This window comes from Artibeus jamaicensis, unplaced genomic scaffold (assembly GCF_021234435.1).
Source record: "Artibeus jamaicensis isolate MK-2021 breed Jamaican fruit bat unplaced genomic scaffold, CSHL_Jam_final contig_1998, whole genome shotgun sequence".
Taxonomy (NCBI): Eukaryota; Metazoa; Chordata; class Mammalia; order Chiroptera; family Phyllostomidae; genus Artibeus; species Artibeus jamaicensis.
The window spans coordinates 8,815,069-8,836,468 of NW_026521407.1; the positions used below are offsets into that span (position 1 = coordinate 8,815,069).

Below are 21,400 nucleotides of genomic sequence, written 5' to 3' on the forward strand. Positions count from 1 at the left end.
TTTTAAGCATGTGTAGCAAAAATTCAGCAGTCTTTTGGGGGCACCCACCCTGCACCCAGCCCCACTCTTTGGCCTGGGCACACCTACCAACTCCACCGTTGTGAGGACAGAATGGCCCACACTGCTTCTGTAAAGTAACATCCTTCAGATACTTGGTGGGTTTTCAGATGTGCATACCCTTGGTGGCCTGGCAGTTTCACGAGAGTTCTTAAAAGTGACCATGAAAATTTAAAGCTCTTGATTTGCATGATGTTGTGGAGTTTTCTGGGTCAAGCGGACAGCGAACCATTTTCAGAGGCCACCTCAGGCCTCTTACAGGAAGAGGGGACTCATTTCCCTGCAGTCACCTTCCCCTCCTGCTCTCAGCAGTAAAGACACTTTGAGCAGAAAATTAGAGAAATGAACAATAATGAAATGCTCACTGGGAATTAAAGAACAAAACCACTCGAACACAACTTTGGTGTATACCCTTGATTGTTTTCCACAGAGTCACTGTCATTTGCTTCTTTCCTCGCTCGCAGTTGGGGCAGCCGACCACCCTGGTCTGCCGGGACTGCGGGCTCCCCCTGCCCACGCGTGTCGTCCCCAGCATGCTTCTCCACATCTGCGTGGCTTTCCGTGAGCCGCAGTGAGCCCCGCTCAGCCCCGCCAACTCCCTGTTCTTGGACATGCAGGGCATTTCCCTATTTTAATGATAATTAATGCTCGTGGTGAAGAGCCTCATCCGTAAGGCCTTGCAGGTTAAATTCCTACAAGTAGGATTTATTAGGTTAAAGGATGTGTGCATGTACGGCTTTTGATTTTTTTGTGTCAGGTTGTCCTCTGGAAAAATATGTGCCAATTTCCACCCCTCCTGCCCAGACTCTTGGGGACTCGGCATCAAATAATCCTTTCTCTCATCACGGCCAGTCTGACAGGCGAGAGTTATGTCTCGTTTTGGGCGCGGGCGTCTTTATTTGCCATGTGTGAATTGCCCATTCCCGTCCTCACCCATTCCTCTTTGGGGGCTACTCATCTCTCCCCTTTTAATCTGTAAAAACTCTCGTGTTGCCAGCACGTCAGTCACAAATATGTCAAACCATTTGGTCTGCTTTTTAAAAGCATGGTGGTAAAGAACAGGAGTACTACCTGCTACCTGGTGTCTTTGAAGAAAGAAGAGTTCATATTTGAGGTAATTAAAGTTTCCCCCTAGCCTTAAGCACTAATTTTTTTTTTTTAATAAACCATTTGGGATGAGAAAGTCTCCAAAACAGGCAACCTAGGGAGGCCCCTTTTAGCACAAAGCATACTGCACGCAGTTGAACTTTTCCTTCGTGTCTCAGACGTGCTGTGAGCAGTGGTCATTTTCCGTGTGACAGTGACACCCGCAGCAGCTGCCGAGCTGTGTGGAGGTTTGGCCCCTATACCAGGTGGCCCCAGACTGCTATTTGAATACCCGATTCTTGTCTTACCCCGTCACTCAGGCTGTCGCACGGTTACTTTGGCCACTGCAAGTAGCCCTGCCTGACCCTACAACGTCTCATCTTCATCCGCAGTGGGACTGGCTACTGGCTGGCGATGCTTGTGAAGTTCATCCATAAACTGAAAGCAAGTGAGCACTGAGCAAGGGATGCCATTAAAAACATGGTAGGAACCTCAGCAGGCAACAGTTTCACTTATTTCCTGGGGTTCGAGTTACATACTGTTTTTATAGATATAGATACTGACAGATACATGTTGTTAACTAAGTGACTCCTGGATGTGTGAGCAGAATGGGATTCTGAGATTTTGAAGGCGAAAGGAAGCAGAAAGAAATGATTATCGACCCCTTAAAGATGTAGGCGCAGAACGAGAAACCTGTAATCCAGACGAACGGAATCAGTGCCCAATTTCACGACTTCCTGGGGAGTGTGCCGGGCCGGGTTTTACAGAAGTGGCGGCATCGCCCACCTAGGAATTTAAAAAATCCGGCTTCCTCGCCTGCCTAAACCAGGACACAGTTGGTGCCCTTCACACAAGTCTTCGGATGCTCAGTCTTCTCACCTGTGAAATGGAGCTAAGACTAATCGGCCTCTCTATTTAATTAGCGGTCACATCACATGACCGGGATGTGAGGAGTCAACTTGGAGGAATGTGAGAGAAATTTGTAAACATGAAAGGGGCCAGCCAGGCATGCGGGATTGTCACCGTTGCTGCTGTTGTTGCTATTCACGGGCACCGCCGACAGCCGCGTCCGCCTCCCTTCCTCTCTCGGGCCTCCTGCGCCATGGGATCTCCCAACCCACACATGTGTATCTTCAGTCTATGTCCTTGCCGTCCTTCCAAACCCAATTTCATCCTTGTAGGTTTTTCCGAAGCAGGATTTGCGCCAGTGGTGTATTTTCTTAAATATTTATTTTGCAGCCCATTTACTCGGCATGGCTATTTTTACAGTGAGTAAGGAGCAAGGCTAAAAATAACCCAGCTTGTAACCGGATCAGTTCTGCATTTGACATTTATGTGGAATTCATTTGCATCTCATTTGTTCACTTTTCTGTTTAACAGGTAGAATGTAAGAAAGCTCAGCCGAAAGAAGTCATGTTCCCACCTGGGACAAGAGGCCGGGCCCGGGGACTGCCTTACACCATGGATGCGTTCATGCTTGGCATGGGGATGCTGGGTGAGTCGGGGTGGGACCCAGCGACCCAGCGGGGTCACCACAGGCTTGGGGCTTCGGAAGCCTGTACACCCCACTAGGCTACTGACCAGCTGGTCTCTGAGCCTTGGTTTCCACATCTGCAGCTGAGAATAATAAACCCTTTGCAAGGTGATTATGGGCATTGAGATAAAGAGGGATGGACGGATGATCATCTCATCCTGTGCCTGGCTTATAGGAGGGGCTGGGTATTATTTTCTTTCCCTCCACCCCCACCTTCAAAAAGAGAACAAGGCACTCCCTGTGTCTGCCCCAGCCCTCTCTCCTGCCTGAGAGATTTTAAAGACCTAAGGACTCCTGGCTGGCTGAACTTGTATGGGCTGAGGCTACGTCTTCTTAAACTTGAGAAAAGAGGGGGGAAGTGGTGAGGGTGGACGATAATCCTGTCTATTTAAATGATTAACATTTTTCTCTTGGGATATCAAAATTTGCATTTAAATAGATGTTTTAAATAGCCTGTTTTATTCTTTATTTGAAAAAAAAGATGATGAAAGACAAAGTATGTTTGTCCTGACTAAAAATGATCTCTCCTGGCTTTTAGAAAAATTGAGTTGCATATTATGCCCCGTCCTTAAAGGTATCTCTGTCCGTCCTGTGTAGATAATTGAAAATCTTGCTGCTTAAATGGCAGGAAAGATTGAGGACGCTGTGGAGAAGCGTAATGGTGTGGGGCGCAACAATAATTAGAAATTTCAAGGCGAGAGAGCAGTATTTTAGTGCAAGTTATTGTGTGTCGGGAAAATACTAATTAAATGGGATAAATGGTAGTTAATGGTGAAATCCCATTCAGGCACATGATCCGCCTGGTGTTAATGGGTTTTCATTCGGTTTGGCTGAGAGTCTTTCTTCTACATTGTTTGATAAGCTCTTTATGTATTTTCAGATTTGCTGCAATCATTCCTAGCTTAGTTTTAAATTTATGAAAGGTTCCTTGGTTTTGTAAATTCTGGAGGAGAATTTTTCTGAGGTAATAACAAGGACAGGTAAAGTCATTTTGTGGAGTTTAAAATGTAGAGAGATGCTGTGAGAAGGAGGGAAATGGCTGAGATGTTAGTTCTTCTCAAACTAGTATTTCAGGTCTAACAGTTTCCAAGAAAAATCCTGTTGTAACTCTTTAAAAGTTGGGCAAATGATTCTAAAACTTACCTGGAAGAAGAAACACTAAGAATAAGTCAGAAAATGTTTTAAAAGAAGAATTGAGAAAAGATTGATGTGACCGAGAATCAGAACATAGCACAAAACTGCAGTAATTAAAATGGTGTGGTATCAAGGAACACATTTGTTCATGGAAAAAGTTAAAGAACCGGAACTAAATAGATGTCTCTGTAAGAGTGTCATTAGTATAAGATTATTTTTATAAGTCAGTGAGAATTATTTCCTGCTTGACTCTAAGACACTTGTTTGGCTTTTACTTAGAAAACATTTTTTATTTGGTCTTTACCCTGTGTTGTAGATCAAAGGAAACTCTGAATGGATTGAGTTTTTTAAATACCATAGTGAATTGAGCCCATTATTACCTGCTGGCTTTTGGAGTCTGTATAAGGGCCTTAGGGCATAAAATGGGAGCTTTTTGTAGGATCCAGTTCTTCAGAAACTGCCCCCACCTTTCGGAGTCTAGCTTCATGCCCTTTGGCTGCACAGAGAATGAACTGGGTTTTCTCCAGGGGGAAGCAGAGGTGGGAGTGAAGCCGATTTACTCTGGCCAGTGCTGAAGAGCAAAGGTGCAGCAGCCACGTCCAGCTGTGTGTTCTGTGAGGCCTCATCTCCACAGACACCCAGGCTCAACCCCTGCACAGAGCCACAGCCAGAGGCCTTGTTGAATGGCTTGGGTCTTTGCAGACCTACTGTGTGCCAGGCCCTGCCGTGCGTGGCCCCTGCCTTCTTGGAGCTTGTGGTCCTAGTGAGGGAGATGGTATTTAACAGCCCATCATACAGATGATGGGTTTATCATAGTAGAGGAGATTACAGGGTACTTTCAGAGCATGTAAAGAGGAATAGAAACTAGTCTCAGGAATCAGGGAACACATCCCGTGGAGGCGACATTTTAGCTGGAACGAGAAGAACAAGTGAGCCAAGGGCCACCCAGGCAAAAGGAGCAGCCTCGGATTGCGAGGGTCCTAGCATTGAAACCCTGAGAGCCGACCGGCCCGGCTGAGAGGGGCAGGTCCAGGCAGGACACATGTGAAGAGGGGGAGGGGAAGCTGAGTGGCTCTGGAGTTGGCTTTGGCCATGGCTGGCGATGGGCAGACCCAGATGCCCCCTGTGCTTTTCTGGACGCCATTTAATAGGCCCCTGCTCCGTCAGGGACAGAGATAAGCAATAAATGCCAGGTGCTTACTCATCTTCCCCAACTCTTTCCCCTTCCTCTCGAGTCTCGAGTATGACTTCCTTGAGCCACAGGAAAGAAGTAATTGTTAATTTAAAATACTGTGGCTAAGAGTCTGTTAGTTCTTTAGCTATAACCTCCCCCAGCCCAGCCCATCATCCTCATCCCTGCTGCTTAAGGCTTTTGCCCACACGGAGACCGCCACAGGCAGAGGCCCCAGAACTCAGCCACCCAAAGTCACAGAGGCACTCTGCCCCCGCCAACCCAGCAGACAGCCCTTTGGGTAGAATGGAGGGGGTCAACCCAGCCTCTACCAAAGCGGACTTTGTGAGCCAGAGGAACAGCTCAAGACTTCAGAATCAGATCTGGACTCCTCACCCCATCAGCTGTGTGACTTGGGACAAGAGACAGCCTCCCTGTCCTGCAGGTACCCCACCCACAGACAGGGCTGTGGAGATCCTCGCATCACGGGGTTTTGGAGAGTAACTAAAAGTCACACTACGCCTGGCCAGTGCTGTGTTTCATCAGACCTGAGCTGCCGTGGCTGGCAAACCGTTTGGAAGGAAAAACATGCTATTAACCAAGCTGCACGGACGCTTTCTTCCCATGTCGGCAGTGAGATAGATCCCACTTTCCAGAGATGCTGAAATGTGAAAAAAAAAAGTCTCTTCAGGTCAACAAAATGCATACGATAGTGCGTGCTCTGACTGGGAGCTGTCCGCACTGGGGGCCCTGGGCAAGTTATGGCTCACGTCGGTGCCCAGTACCCTTCCACTCGGGCCCCTTTCTGCCCATGGCCAAGAGCAAAGCCAGACCCACCGGTATGACCTGTGCTTTGGCACCTGCACCTCCACTTCGCTTTGGGCCCCCAGCTCAAGGAGTTGGATTATCTGTGTGTTTTGACCTCCCAACAGAAGGCCGAGTGCTGCACTCTGAGCATCAGCAGCTCCTGGGCCCTCTGAGTTCCCTGGTCACTCCGGTGAGCCATCTGGGGACAGCTGGTAAGAGGGGACTCCGGAGTGGTTAGTGCCCCTAGCCAGGAACCAGCTCAGCCCAAGGTCTGGGCAGAAGGGGTGAATCGGGCACAGGGGACAAACTTCTAGTCTCGCAGTCTGCTTGGCCTGCTGCCTCCCTAGCCAGGCCAGGGTCTCCCCCGAGGTTCCTCCGATGCCCCCGCCAGAAATGCCCAGGGGCTGCCCTTCCCTTTGCCCAGTGCCGCCCTGGCCCTCTGGGTGAGGGGCTGCCATCCACTCTGCTGGGACTGGCACCCTCGCTTCTTCCCTCTGACGTAGTGGCATGGAGGGGTGGCCAGCCCTTTGGGAGGAGGGCCTGACCTGTCCCCATCAGTCTCCTGGGTCACCCCCTCCCTGGCACACTGGGTCGGCATCACAGTCCCAGAACCTTCACCTTCGCCGCCAACAGCAATCCGGCTAATTGTTTCGCTGCCGACAGCAATTTGACCTCAGCTCATGCAGAACATTTTTAAAAATTTATTAATGAATGCGGTGAGATGAGGTTTCAGTGATTTAAACTTTTGTCATTGTTGTTGAAAGAACAGAAAAGGCACTTCTGGGGCCTTTTCGAAGCGAGACTACAAATCATGAAAGTTTTTAAATCCATTCATTCAACAAGTATTTGCTGAGTGCCTGCCCAGGGCCACACCCTGGTCTGGACGCTGAGATGCTGCAGAGAAGGGAGCCTCTCGCGCCTGCCGGGTCTGGAAACGGCCAGGAAAGTGCAGAGCTAGTTTCTACATGTCCTTTAAGGCGTCTCCACGCTCGGAGGCCTCGTCAAAGGGAGGCTGACGGGCTGCGTATAGTCCCACAGTGATTCTTCCTCAGTCTCTCCAGTGTTGGCTGCAGACGTCCTGCGGGTGGGGAGGGGGACTGCGGCTATTTTATTCCGGCTCTCACAGCCTGTAATCGGCCTGATGGGAATTCCTTAAAAAGAACGCAGGAGGAAGAGGAGGGGTCAGGTCTCCCGCCTTTGGCCTAGACAAAGCGAAGATCAGCTGAGCCCCTCGGGAACAGTCTTCGTGCGGCCCCCCGACTCTGCCTCACCCGCTGCCTTGCAGCAGCCGCAGAGCCCTGCCCACAGTTACCCAGCTCAATGCACTGGACCCTCATTGGCTTTTCATAATGAGAGTGGACTTAATAAAAGCAAACATGATTATTGTTGGTACATTCGATTACCCTTGGCCTTCTCCACCACATAATCCTGCCGCCTTTCACTCTCTTGACCTCGCTGGGCAGACGCTATTTAACAGGTTGGATACCAGTGCTGGCAAAGCACCTCGTTGCCGAGGCCTCGGAAAGCTTCACCCTGCAGGCCCAGAAAAGGAGAGACACTTGACCGGCTGATGACAGCCGGAGGCTTCCTGTTCGTGCTCGTCCTGAGAAGCCCCTCTGAAACCCTCAAGCCTCTTGGAAATGGAAGCCACCCCTCCCAACCCTAAACCGTCACCGGGAAGGGACAAGGAGCTGTGATCTGCTGGCCTTCACAAACAGACTTCCAACGTGGGCTGGGACTCACAGCTGCGTGGCCAGACTCATTTGTAATTTCTACGGGGATTTATCTTTCCCAAAAATAAGTGTTGAGGTCATTCTCAAGGAGGTCCTCTTTGGTTGAGCTGTTTCCTGGTAGACAGAGGAAACTCAAAATTCAGCCCTTCACTGTCCTTCCTAGAGCAACACAGCGCCGGCGAACTCTCTGCAGTGGTGGGAAGGCCCTGTGTCTGCACCGCCCACGTTGGCAGCTGCAGCCCCACGGAGCAAGCAGTTCAGCACTGGTGGCGTGGCCCGGGTGTCTGTGGAACTGAAGGTTTCTTTTACACCATTTAAATTAGACAGCGCTGGCCCAGAGGAGCCCCGTGATTCCAGGTGATTCTGGGGCAGTTCTGGGCACGTGGCGCTGTGTCTGTGTGCAGACCTCCCAGCCAGGGAGGTGCTCCAGACAGTGCCCTGCGGCCCCCACAGCAGATGTCTCACTCCCACGGTTCCCCTGTCTCCCACCTCTTTCAAGCCCCGGGCCTAGCAGAGTAGTAGAGCCCGGGAGAGGAGGGGCCTGTGTCCGTGCAGAAGGTGGACATCCCCCGGGCCGGGGGCAGAGATCCGGAGCCTTACTTCGGAGGACTCCGCCAGCACCCCCCAGCAGGCACCCCGACACGAGCTGACGGGCAAATTCAAATTCTGTCACAGATTTCTGATCCATGCCCCTCCACAATGGGAAGCCAATCTGTAGGAAAGGTGGCCATCCAGGCTGAAGGCTTGGTTTTTTCCTTCAGTGACAAGAGATAATTACTATGGGATTGATCAGGCGTCCAGAGTGCTGGAGCAAATGAATTGTGCAGCAGCCAGTGCGGAAGGGGCCCAGCTGCTAATGGAAGTGGCGGCCGGGTCGTCTCCCCGAGATGTGGCCCGACGGAGCCCCCGCCTGGGCCCACCGTAATGTGCTGTTGGGATGCAGCCAGCCCGCCTTCCCGTGTGGCTGGGCCGGGAGCCACCTGAGCAGAGCCGCACTGCACAGCAGTAAATGAAGAGGAAAATTGAAGTAATGTTGTATTATGAATTTATGATTTCATCAGCCGGACCCAGAGGATGCTCGGCGAGGGGGGTGGGGGTGAGATCCCCACTCTGACAGCAGCCGGTTCTCATCTTCCTTGTTCAGGAGACAGTGTTGACGTCTCCGGGAAGATGGGGGTGAGGCCCCACACGGGAGGGGACTTGACCACGCCCTTCTTCCTTCCTGCGGAAGGCTTTCGAGCGCGCCCCGCCCCGGAGAGAGCAGACGGAGTGGAGGGACGGCGGTCCACCACCCGCCACCCCCACCCACCCGAGGGCGTCTCGAAGTGTCACGTCGGCTCACACTTTCGCTGTCAGATTAACACTGAAATATTTAAGGCCCCCTCCCCCCCCAGCGCTGAAGCGAGAAGCCAAGCGGTCATTTTTCATGAGGAAAGGCCCTGGGCAGCCGTGATTTGGCTGCCTGCATATAATCCGTTTACCAATATTGCTGAAATAATGGCATAAGAAATCTAGTGCTGAAAGTTCTGATTTGATCGCAGGTGATTAATTTAGAGGAGAATTGAGCTGGCCAGCCATGAAATAAGTTCCAGGGAAGCAGCCCGTGTGCATGTGTCCACATAAGGCACCCGAGTCCTGTCTCTGTCCCTCTGTCCCCTGCTTTCCCCACCAGTGCCAGAGCTCCGCGTCTCCCCTGGGGCCCGCTCCTTAGTGGGCGCTGCAGGGCCGCCCTGTCTCCTCTGCGCAGCCTTCTGCCAAGAAGACCCTTAGAGTTTGGAAATAAACGAGCAGGGAAGGAGCAGGGGGCGAGACCCCTGTGAGGTGGACACGGGTCCCTTGGCCAGTGAGGTGTGACTGCAGGTTGGCAAGGCTCCGCTGGAACGTGGGAGAGGGGTGGCGGCTGCTGTCGGGGACAGTGGGGGTCCAGCGAAGCTTTCTGCGGAGGACAGGGCTCAAGCTCCCAGACAGCAGGGAAGACCTCCCCACCCCCATGCGCGCGCATGTGCACACACATGCCCCAGGGGCGTGATCTCGGGCCAGAGGCAGGACTGGCACCCAGGTCCCCAGTTGTCCAGCCCAGCAGGCACAGGGAGGGGGGGAGGGACGCTGAGTCCTGTGTCTGCACCTTTGAGGCCCTTTGTGCACGGGCAGCAGGAGGACCGGCAAACTCTCGGCGCCTGACAGCACACGAGGCGGGTTCTGGCGAGCGGACCCGTCCCTGCACCAGCAGCGTCCGCGCACCAGCGGGGTCAGAGAAGGCCTGCATTATGGCTGCCGTGGGGGGCAGATGATGAGGCCCCGGAGCCTGTGCTGGGCTGCTTCCCGGGTCATGTAGAACTGCAGAGACACATGCGGACAGCTGTCACCCTCGTGGCTGGAGGGCATGGTGACTGTCACAGACCCGAAGCGGCTCTCTGCCAGCACTCTGGTGGGAAGCCGCAGCTACAAGTCTGACTGCGGGAAACAGCAGGGGAGGTGATGGCTGGGGCCGTGGCAGCACGCAGAACAGCCAGGACACCTGGGGGACAGGCAGGAACCGGGAGCTCGGCCGTCAGAGCCACAGCCACGACGCAGGGACACCCCAGAGTGCCCTGGTCAGGGGGTGCTGCTGCCACCACCAGGTGCTGGACTGTGCTCTGACACCTTCCCTTGCCGAACCTGGGGTCCCAGCTTGCCTGGCTCAGAGAACAGGAGGAAGGTCTTCTCTGCTTCTGTGATGGCCGGCAGGCCTCTCTCCAAGACCCACAGGGGAGGGGCGTCAGGTGTTGGGCCACCCAAAAACAGCCATCTCAGAGGTCAAAGCCAGAGTCCAGCTGCCGGGGGTGGCAGGGCAGGTGGTAGGGTGGCCGGTGGCATTTAAAGAGCAAGGCTGCAGGGAGAACCCCACACTGAAGGAGGCCGAGTAAGTCTGGTAGAGTCTGGACAGGGCAGCCATTGGCCTCCTGTGGCTGGTGGGCGCGCAGTGCCAGAAGCCCACGCCAGCCTTCTCTGTGGCCTGAATCAAGAGGCAGGGCACGGAGCGAGAAGCGTGCTGAGGGGCAGGGGGCAGGGTTGAGAGCGGAAGTGGCCGCCCACTAGCGGCTCGGTAACAGATCGGAGAAGGCCACAGTACCCCCAGGGCTTCCTCTGCACCCCATGCCCAGCCCAGCAGCGGTTTTCACAAGCACCTCTCAGTTACCCGGTCACCCCCAGGGTCTGCTGACCGGGTAACTACACGGTTGCTGTGAAATGCCTGTCGAAACACGTGGCACAAAGCTCAGGGGCTTGGTGAGGCCTCACCACTCCCAAGGGAGTGTTCTGGCCCCCTGTGGAGTGTCCACGCTTAGACGGGGGCTCCCGGGGCCTGCCCCCCTCTGGGCCACGGCTGGTCGGGCCCCGAGTTCCTCCAGAGGCCCCTGAGTGTCGCCTGCTCCGCTGGCGGCTGGTGCTGTCACCCACTGCCTGGGAAGGGGGCATCACGAGCACTTTAATCTCCCTCTGTCAATAGCTTTAAGATAAAGCACATACAGGGTAAGCTCTCCAAATGTCAGCGCCAGGCACGGGCCCTGGGTTTGGTGCAAACGTGTGGCATTTACTCTGCAGGCCGAGAAAGTGCGTGGCTCTGGGAGTCTTTCTGCCCACGTACGGGTTAATTACCAGCGGGCTGGCAGCAGTGTCCCTAGCCTCAGGAGCAAGGTGACTCGGGCCAGGAAAGACCCTTGCAGGAGACAGATGGTTGTGTGGGGAAAGTAACCCGGGCTGTTTCTCCCCCGCCCCAGACCGCGGTGGCTGTACTAACAGGACTGTGCTCTTTCTCTCTGTGTTCAAGGCTACCCCAACTTTGTGGCAACCTATGGCCGTGGCTACCCCGGATTCGCTCCTAGCTATGGCTATCAGTTCCCAGGTGAGTGACCGTGTCTCCGGTGGCTTTGGAAACATTAGGTGCAGGCTGTGTTTTGGGGGGGAGGGGCGCCCCTAAAGAGAACACAGCTCCTACACACATCCATACAGAAATGACCTATAGGTGCTAAACTTCAGATCCACTTCACTCCGGGCCAGGGGGCAGCTCAGTCTGCGGAGGAAGCGTTTTGCTGGTCTGAGTGGCAGCTTTCAAGGGGAAAGGGGACGGGGCTGAGGCAGGCACCCTCCTCCTCCTCATCGTCCTTTCTCTGAAGCCTGTTGGGGCTTCTCTCACTGAGGACTGAGCTCTGAGCCCAGGGTTTCCTGTCAGCAGCTGTCTCGCCCGGCCCGCTATCTCAAGTCTCTCCCCCTCCTCCCCTCCCCTCCCCCCCCTTCCCTCCTCCAGCTCCGTCCTCACGCCTTTGGTGCCCTTCTGGTGAACGCCGGGTTTGCTGCGGCATTTGGACTTGCTGTCCGTCTTGCGGGGCCCAGTCTAGATGCTCCGCCCCATCTGTGCGGGCGTCTGAGACTGGAGGCAGGGCCCACAGGGACGCGCCCAGGCCGCTGCAGCTTCCACGTAGCCCGGGGGCCTGAGGCCTCCACCTGGGGTGGGCAGCAGGGCAGGCAGGGTCTTACAGGGGTAAGGGGAGGAGGGAAAAGGAAGGGGGATTTTTCTGGGACTCGGCATGTCCCCAGCCTTCCCTGACCTGGAGTCCAGAGGAGAATATATTGAGGTGCTTGGAGGTGTCTATGTGTGAAGGACAGCGGGGTTCTCCAGAAGGCGCTAGGTGCAGAGTTTTGTCCTCGGGTTCTGCGCTGGGGTGGGGGGGCACTTCACAGGGAGCTGGGCTTCGGGCAGAGTGTCACACCTTGGGTGGTCATCCAGCCCAGGGGCTGGGAAGCTCAGGCCTGAGGAGCAGCTGGAGCAAAGACACGGCTCTGAGGGGCTGAGGCTCTGAAGCCAGCTCTGCAGGATGTGGTGTTTGACTCAGGCTGAGCTTTGGGGTGGGAAGGGTGTGGGGGGTGATGGGTCAGGAGGCACTGGAGTCACTTAGAACTGTGCCTTATGGAAGACAGATTTCTTGGCCAGTGACAGAGCCCTAGGCTCTTGTCCTGACTGCCCTTGATGAACAGGTCACTCTGGACCTTCGGACCTCACTTCCATTTTCTGTAAATGAGTGGCTTGTGCAAGACGGTTGCTGTGCACCTTTCTGATTGTAGGAGTGAGAGGCAGGCACAGCAGCAGAGACCCAGACAGAGAAGCGTGAGTGGGGGACACCCCGTGAGAGTGCCCCTTCCCCTGGGGCCGGCCAGGCCCCATCAGGGTGAGCCCTCAGCAGGCATCCTTGGCCGTGCTAGGGACGCCTCCCCACGGCCCCTCTGTGGCAGAGGGCCGCCTCAGTGGCTGCGGGCAGGACAACATACCACAGACATACCTGCCAGGGCCAGGCGCTGGTCTGGAGTTCGCTCTGTCTGAGCCACCATCAGAGTGTCCCTGTTTCCAGATGGGGGCGCCATGGCCAGAGAGGGAGGAGCCCGGTTCCAGGGGCAGGGCCAGGACTTGGCCCAAGTGGCCTGGGTCTCACACAGCCCACTCCACGATCTCTCTAGCATCCATCTGTCCCGTACGGTCACACCAGCCACATGCAGCTACTAACGTTTAGATTTAAATTAGTTAATATTAAGTGAAATGAAGGGAATGAACATTTTAGTTACTCAGTGGCCACACGTGGCTACTGTCAGTGCAGAATACAGACCGTTTCCATCACGACAGAGAGTGCTGTTGGATGGGCCGTGCCAGATGATGAAGGGAGGGTGTACCGTCGTGGGAGTACGTGGTCCATGCACGAGTGTGCGTGCATGCACTCATGTGCACCAAGCCCCCCAGGGGAGGCCTGGGGCGCCACCTCCCTGTTCTCCGTTCCTCTCCCAGCCTGCCCAGCCCCAGAGCTGCGAGCAGTGTCAGGGAAGCCTCCCGCCCCTGGCTGCCTTCCCAGAGGGCAGGCGCAGCCCGCCTCCCTCCACAATCAGGTTGCCATTGCCCCATTGGTGCGGCACTAGTCCCAGGAGGACAGAGTAGGCGGTGACAATGTGGACCCGATGCTGAGGCCCCTGTCTCACCTGAGAGCCTGCCCTCGGAGCCCCGAGGGTCAACCCAGGAAATGTCGGGTAGTGCTCCGTCCCAGGGTCCTGCGTCCCTGCATCTGCCCTGGACAGACAGAGGTCCGAGAGTGACCGGTGAGGGTGGTAGAATGAGGTGGGACTCCCCTGGTGGCTTCGGGGCGTAGAGGGTTGGTAAAGGGTCTGGAACGAGCTTGGGGTGACTGTGCCCGTGCCCACCTGTTTACCATTGTCACCAGCTCCCCACGGCTTAACACAGTCACGGGAGTTTGAATGGGACAGAAATCAGGCAATAAAACGCCGGACAGAGGCTCTGTGACCTGTGGGACTCGACCATTCTGTTCTTTCCCAGCCATCTAACTCCCCCTACCCACCTACACCCTCCAGGCCCCTGGTGGGTCCTCACCCACGGCCATCAGTGGCCCCAAGAATGAGGCCGCCTGCTCACAGAAAGGGTCAGAGTGGGAGGTGGCCCCGGGCGAGCAGGGGGTGGCCCCGGGCCAGCAGGGGGTGGCCCAGTGGCTGCATCCAGCCCCCCACACCCCTCCCGGAGGGGCCAGGCTGGTTTCACCCAGTGGCTGCACCGGCCCCCCGCTGACCTCGGAGGAGCCTGTTGCAAAGTGGTGGCTCTGGCCGTGGGCCCCAGCCTCTCCCCAGGCAGCCGGGGGTTCCTGGGCATCCTGGCGAGGGAAGCTCTGCTGTGTCCTGACATCTGTCTCTCGCCTTGTGCCCATGAGGAATGTTTCTGGTAGATCTGGTCGAGAGGGCTGCGGTGCAGAAGGGCGGCCCAACTCTCTGCCCTCCGTCCCCCCCGTCAGGCCGGCCTGGGGACCCTGCCCCTGCCGTGCTGTGAGATCCTGTGATTCAGAGATGTCGGCGCCACTTGTCCTAGGTTGTCAGGACAAGCCTCAGACCGTCCCGAGGCCTTTCTCCCCCGTGTCCTCACTGTGTGCCGCTTCACCCACTCCTCACCGCCAGTCTGTCCTGTGATGGGCGTGGACCCCGCACCCCTCCCCTCTTCTCCGACTCCATCCTGGTGGGCAGTTCGAGGTGGCTGGCTGACAAAACGGAAGGGTGCCCGGCCCTGGAGAGCGGCTAAGGCTCTTTATCCCGAGTGTTTCCATTCACGAACCACGTGTCCCTTTCAGGAAGGGACAACCTAACCTTTACCAATGGTCCTGCCTTCCACCCACCTGGCTCTTTCTGTGAGTGCCCACCTCATCTGCCTGGGTGGCCAGCGTCCCTCTCAGCGGAGCCCCACTCCACCTGTGTGACCTCCCTGGGGCACGTAGTAGGTGTTAAGCAACACTGCCTCTCCCCACCTTTAAATTCTGTGAAAATAAATGAGACGCTCTGATAAGGAGGGTGGGGTGCCTTTGGACAGTTGTTGGAGTGGGGAGGGGGTCTTTTCTGGGAGGACGGAGCATGACCACCGGCCACTGTGGAAACGGCCCCTCCCTCACAGGCCCCGGTGGCCCCCCCACCCCGGCCCCCGGGGCTCAGATGATTGGGATCCTGACCAGTGGCTCCCCATTTCCTCTCTTCTTCCCCCTCTGTCTGGACTCTCAGTTTAACCTGTTAACTTCTGTTCTTATTTCACTTTGCCGTCTATTTGCCAATTTCACAAGACATAGTTTTTTATCAAATAGCTCTTAAGAGAGGCACAACAAGTTGGGGTTCACTACCAGTGCTAAAGCGAGGACTAGGTCGCGGCCGGGGCCACCCCGCTGCCGCCCGCGCCCACTGAGCCTGTCCTAGCTGCCCGCTCGGACGAATGCTCTTTGGCTTGTTTTTAATTTGCTCCTTTGCTCATGTCCTCGTTGCTTCGGATTTTTAAAAATCATCTCATTTTCCAGCCCCCTCCCTGTTTTGCTTCCTGTGCGCACTTGTGAACAGCCTCCCACCCGCCACCACCCCCAGAGTGGAACGGGCAGGAGGGGAACTTCTCACAAACTGCGTAGCCACCTCCTCAGGGGACACAGGCGGAAGGCAGCCCATTGTTGTAAATAACGACCAAGCCACTGGTCTGGCCGCAGAGGTTGGGGACAGGCGACTTGAGCAGCCGTGTCCTGTGGCGGGCGGCACCCAAAGCGCCCCCCCCCACACAGCTCGGTAAATACCAGCGCGAAAAGCTGAACCTGGGAGAAAAACTGTGTCAGCACGATCTGGTGGTCTTCACCTTCAGGCTAGTCCCTCAGTGGCTGTGGCCACAACAATAAGCAAACCAGTCTCCCGGAAGGGACAGTGCAGTCACCCGGGCACTGCTGCATCTCAAGCACTGTGGGCCACACCAGGCCCCTCGCTCCCCGCACTCCACCCTCACCCCCGGCCCGTGCTGGCCTGTGTCCCCTGCCCGCCCCGAGGGCCTCCTGGCCAACAGGAGAAGGTGGGGACAAAACCCAGGGGGTCGGCACTGCTGATGTCACCGCCAGAGGGGCTTTCTTTTCCCATGACCTGCCCCCTCTGTCCCCGTTTGAAAAGTCCCCACTCTCCTGTATGAAGGAAGTACAGCTCAGTTGGACCCCCAGGAGTCGGCCCTCAGTTCACCCTCACAGTGTGTGAGGAGTGACCCAGGCGCGTCCCGGGCGCACTCGGCATGGGACATCCGCATGTCAGCGTCCTTGAGACCTGGCCTGCACGGTTCCGTGCGTCTCGTGAAGGACGCTTGGTACAATAATTAGTGAGTTTTCTTTTATTTCCCCACGCGCTTTTTTGTGAGTGCTATTTTTTTTTCATCTGTGTGGCTTTCTCCCCTTTGTTTTGTTCTGCCATGGACGGCTTCGCTCTGGCCAACTTGCCCTCGGACGCCTGCCTCCCAAACGTTCTAGCCATTGTGAATTTTCCTCATCTCTGTAAATAGCTCATCTGTGCCTCTCCCTAATGACGTTTTATTTTCCCCCCTGTAAGCAACTGAGGTAGAAAAATAGTGTTTACCACGGACATGCTGTGTGCTGCTGCCTCTCAGCCTGACAGTGTCCTGTTCTCGCTCCGGGGGAGGTGACTGTGCTGAGTGACTGGTGCCAGTGACAGCCCAGTGCAGCTTCCGAAAGCATGTAACCGCCTCCACCCCCACCGGCGGCTGCCGCCTGTCCGCAGCGCTCCCCCCGGCCCCGCTTCCTTGTGTCCCTGCACTTGCTCAAGGTGGCCCTGTCCTTGAGTGGAGAGGCAGAGCATCCGCAAGCCGCAGCTGCATGGTCCACCCGTGCCCCTTCCTCTGCCGTCACACCCGCCCTCGAGTGAGCACGCCAGTGGGACATGCGGAGCCCTTCCCATCTGTGCACCGGGTGTGTGTGAGCTCATGCACATGCTTGTGCACGCCGGCCTAGGTGCCGTTTGCACAAGGCTTGCTTTCCGGGCTCCCTGAACAGTGTGGGCTGCAGGAGGGCCCTGTGGGGCTGGAAGACCTGGTTGCCAGGTTCCACGTGGGCACGTGACCTTGACCAGGCGACTTAGCCAAGCCCTGGGGATAACGGTGCCTAGTTAGTCAGGTGGCTCATCTCACACAGGATGGTGTGCACAGGTGAACGTGCCTTATACACTGGCAAGTGCTCTACCACTGGGAAGGTTAGAAATGGGACGTTGCTGTTCCTCTTACATCACTCTCCTCTTCTTCCTCGTCACCCCAGGGGAGCTGCCTGCTGGGAGATCTGGTTGTCAGGGAAAAGAATCGTAAACGGTTTCCACGTGAAGCCAGAGAGTTGCTGGGACACCCCCATACCCCACCCCTCTTCCTCCTTCCCTCCTCATTACGCATCCTCAGACTCTGGGTTATGTATCAGGTAACTGGACGTAAGACTCCTTCAAGTCGATTTTAGTCCAGCCCAGGGGGGGCAGAACCAGTGGGCAGGCCCGTGGAGCGTCATGGGACAGGTGCTCAGCTAGGGAGGGAATCTGCTCTGAAGGGACAGACGCTGGCTGCTTGTCCAGCCTGGGGCGCAGTTGGGAACGGCCCCCTCAAGAAGGCGACAGCAAAACCAGGTCCCGCAAAGTCGAATGGGATCAGCTAAGTAAAGAAGGGAAGGGAGCATGTCCCAGGCAGAGCAAGGACACGTTCGGACACTCAATTGGTTTTAAGAAAGAAAATTAAAAAGTAGCTCGACTGGTGTGGCTCACTGGGCTGGGCGTCATCCTACAAAACCCAAGGGTCGCCATTTCAATTCCCAGGCAGGGCACATGCCTGGGTTGCAGGCCAGGTCCCCAGGCTACAAGAGAACAACCGATGGATGTTTCTCTTGCATATTGATGCTTCTCTCCCTCCCCATCTCTCTAAAAGTAAAATTTTTCTTAAAGTAAGAAAACACAAAATAATAAATGGCGTACACAAAATGAGAGAAACAAATACATGTTTCTCTGGCTTATGTAAAGAAGCCTTGATATAGCTTCATAGTATTAGGGCCTGGTTTCTCTTATCTTCTTATTCTATCTTCTTCAAAATAAGACTCCGCCTCATAACATAAGAAGGCTGCTTGGGCTCCAGTCATTACATATTCTCCCCAGAAGCGCACATCTCTTCCCTTTAACAATACTTTTCAGAAGTCCCGACACTCTGCTTAGATCCCACTGGGCAGGCCTCAGTCGCGTGGCCAGTGTTAGCTGCAGGGGGCCCCAGAACAGTCTTCCCTCCTGGTAACCTTGTGGCCAGCTGAACACAGGACTCTGGTGCTAAGGAGGAAGGGTGTGGTGAGGACTGGGGGACACGTAGCAATCTCTGCCTCCGCCCTGAGAGAGGAAGCATTGCGGGTCCCAGGATTAGGAGCAGTTCGGGGTCTGGGAGCTTCCAGGAGCACCTTAGGCAGGGGAGCAGAGCCGAGGCCAGCCTGGATTTTAAGTAGGGGAGGGACGCAGTCAGTTTTTCAAAGTGAGTCAGAACAGGTGTTTGAAGAGGCAGGGGAGCCGGGAAAGAAACCGCAAGGCTGAGTTCCAAAGAGTGCCCCCTTCTTTCTGTTCCCCTACCTCCTCTCCTCTTGCTCCATTCCTCAACCCCTGCCTTGGGCTGGCTGGTGGCCCATTGGGAGTCTTTCTTGGGCTACTGGGTAACGCGGGACTAACACAGCTTCAACTGCCAAAAACTTTCTAGGCCAAAGCCTTAACTACGGGAGTGTCCTCGGGCACAGGTACTTGGGGCAGCCGGGACAGCCAGGCCAGCACGTCCCACAGGTCGGTGCTCACACCTCCCCCACCCGGAACACGGTTGGCACGTGAGCAGGGCAGTGCATGTCCTAGGCGGGGAAGCCCCACGACTCTTGGTCTGGAAGTGCCAGGTTGCAGTCCGTCCTGGTGAGCGAAGGAGAACAGCTCCCGCCTCGGGTGCTGGTGGTGACTGACAGGCAGGGGCGTCCTAGAGTGTTGGCTTTAGAATGCTTTCGAGGCCAAGTCCCAGCTCAGCAGAAAGGAGCTGTGATCAGTCCGCGATGCCTGTGCGGTGGCTGGGTTGGATGCCCGGGCCCGTTCACCTCATACTTTGTCTTACCGTATTCCAGTGTTGCGATGGTACGTGGGTGTCTGGTGATTTTGGGTCACTTAAAGGCTGCCATCTGTTACACACGGAAGAAGGGGGTGTGGTCTACGGATACTCGGATATCCGATTTCCTCTGCAGGAGAAGCCCTGCAGTCTGTTGTCAGGAGGGGCTGCATCCAGGGGCCTGGCTTTGGTTGGATGGTCCAGCGTTTGAGTATCGACAGAGTGGTCAGACGCGTCCTGAGAGGGTGTCTTGAATGTGGAAAGCAGAGTGGAGAGAGTCTGAGGTCTCGGGCAGGGAGCGGTTGAAGCAGCCCTGGCCTTGGGGGAGGGGCTGCTTCCTGAACCACCTCCTGCCTTACCTGTTGGTTCAGCCTAATTTACGACATTTCATAGTGTTCAGACATGCTGACAGCTGCCACCCCAAAGGCCTAGGGTCCTGCCTGGATCAGTGACCTGGGCCAGCACAGGAATGAATGAGTCCAGGGCCCTTCTGTCCACCTGCTCCTCCAGCCCATCCAAATGGTGAAGACCCTCAGGTCCCGCACCCACTCGGGAGGGGCTAGACCTGGGTTTGTGCTCCACTGTGGTCACTCCCGAGCTCTGCTTTTTCGGGCCTAGTTCTCGGAGGGAAAGGAGCCTTCCCCAAGAGCCCCCATGACCTTTGGAGGGGGGGATTGCAGCCAGTGCCCCTACAGTGAGACCATGGAACCCATAGCTTCAGTATAGATGTAAAAGCCAGGACTCTTTCCTCTTAAGTTTGTCCCTCGCCCCTCTGCCAGAAATGCCGTCCTGGGATCCCCAGTGGCCCCCAGCATGGTAGACCGGCACGGCCACAGCCCTGGTACATCCTTTCTGGTCGGGTTCCAGAATGGAGCCCACCCAGTGAGCAACGGTCGATTCCTCACTGGTGGGAAAATTGACCTCGAAATGCCAAGACAGGGCCATTGGCTTTCCAGGCTCAGTGATAGAACCCCAGGCCCTGCACCCAGGCCCCACAGCCGCGAGTTCCAGCACTTTAAAGCAAAATGCACCCTCATAGCGTAACAAAGCTCCTCCTGACACCGCAGCCCCGCACATCTGCTTCCTGGCCGGCCCCCTGACCTGCACGTCCCTCCGGCCCAGCCTCGTCTCCAGGGGTTTCCCTGGCACAGGCTGGACCCGAAGCCAGATTTTAAGTCACAAACTAGGCCTCCTGTGGCCAGCCTACTCCTCTGTCAACTGGCCCTTTGTGCAAATGAGGCTTGTCCTCTCTCTGAATGTTAAAGGCAAGGTTGGTCCGGAAAATGATGGAAATTAAAAGATGGAAAAGCAACACTTGGCAGTGCACCCCAGATCCAGCCTGAGGGTAGTCAGGGCTGTGGGTGGGCCGTGGTGCCTAATAGGCACTTAATAAATGTTTGCAGAAATGAATTGGAACAATCTGAATTGACAGGAATTGCGGGTTTCACTTTCGATTAGCTTTCCGTGCCTCTTGAAGCTCTTTTGCATAAATAAAGGGCAGTGCGACTGCCCGAGCTCTCGGCCCTGCGCCGTGAAGCCAGGGTACACTGTTCTCTGGGGGGCCAGGAGACTGAGTTCTGGCCCCTGGCCTTCTGGGACAGGGAGGCCGCCCCTGCACCTTAGTTTCCCCCTCTGTCAAATGGGGCTGTTGGTTCTTGTCCTTTCCCCGTCCTCACAGGTTACTGAGAAGGCCTGGGACCAGGGATGACTGGGGCTTTGGAACAGGGTAGTGTCGTGTCCAAGGAGGGAGACCGGTGTGGGAGCAGAGGGCCCAGCCAGCTCCGTCGGGGCAGCAGTGAGGGAGGCCAAGGTCACAGCTCCACACTCGTTCTCCGTGGGCCGTGCGGGGCCCACCAGATCCCGGCTATCCGGGCACGGCCGTCCTCACTCCCTTCACACGGTTCAGGTGCTGGTACCTGCCCCACGCCGCCCCCCCCCCTCCCCAGCTCACAAAGTCTGCAGTAAGCCTGCCAGCAGGAATGCAACCACCTTTCTTCTAACCCTTTAGTTTTAATTTGCATCAGCAAACGCAAGTGAAAGGTCACGGCCTAAAAAAACAAAAACACAAATTGCTCCGAGTGTGAAATTATGGGCAGGCCTGAGGGATGGGCAGCTCCTGCCCATGGGACAGCTGAGGACAGACCAGAAGGCGGCGGAGTGGCCCCACCCCTCCTCGTCCCCCTGCCGGAGGATGGGAGGAGTCCTGCCCAGAGACCCTTTCCCTGAGTCCAGGTTGGCTAGTCCCCCTGCCCCCAGAGACCCTACCCCACGGGGTCACCCCACTGCTCTGTGTTCCTTTCCGGGTGAGGAGGGGTGGGGGGATTGGGACGAGAGCATGTCCTCGGCAGTGCAGGAGAGGGTCACCAGGACCTGCCCGGCCGGACCCCCAGGTGTTCCTGCTGCTTGACGGGCATGCT

General features: G+C 56.0%; 1 protein-coding gene across 10 annotated transcripts in view; it reads left to right on the forward strand.

Annotated features, from left to right (window-relative positions):
• The window catches only part of MSI2 (musashi RNA binding protein 2), a 367,224-nt gene that overhangs the window by 308,274 nt on the left and 37,550 nt on the right, over positions 1 to 21,400 (forward strand). For all 10 annotated transcript variants that reach the window (XM_037163779.2, XM_037163783.2, XM_037163784.2 and 7 more), the window contains exons 9-10: positions 2,524 to 2,638; positions 11,331 to 11,405. In XM_037163779.2, coding sequence (XP_037019674.1) covers positions 2,524 to 2,638; positions 11,331 to 11,405 — 190 coding nt within the window. The remainder of the gene's footprint in view (positions 1 to 2,523; positions 2,639 to 11,330; positions 11,406 to 21,400) is intronic.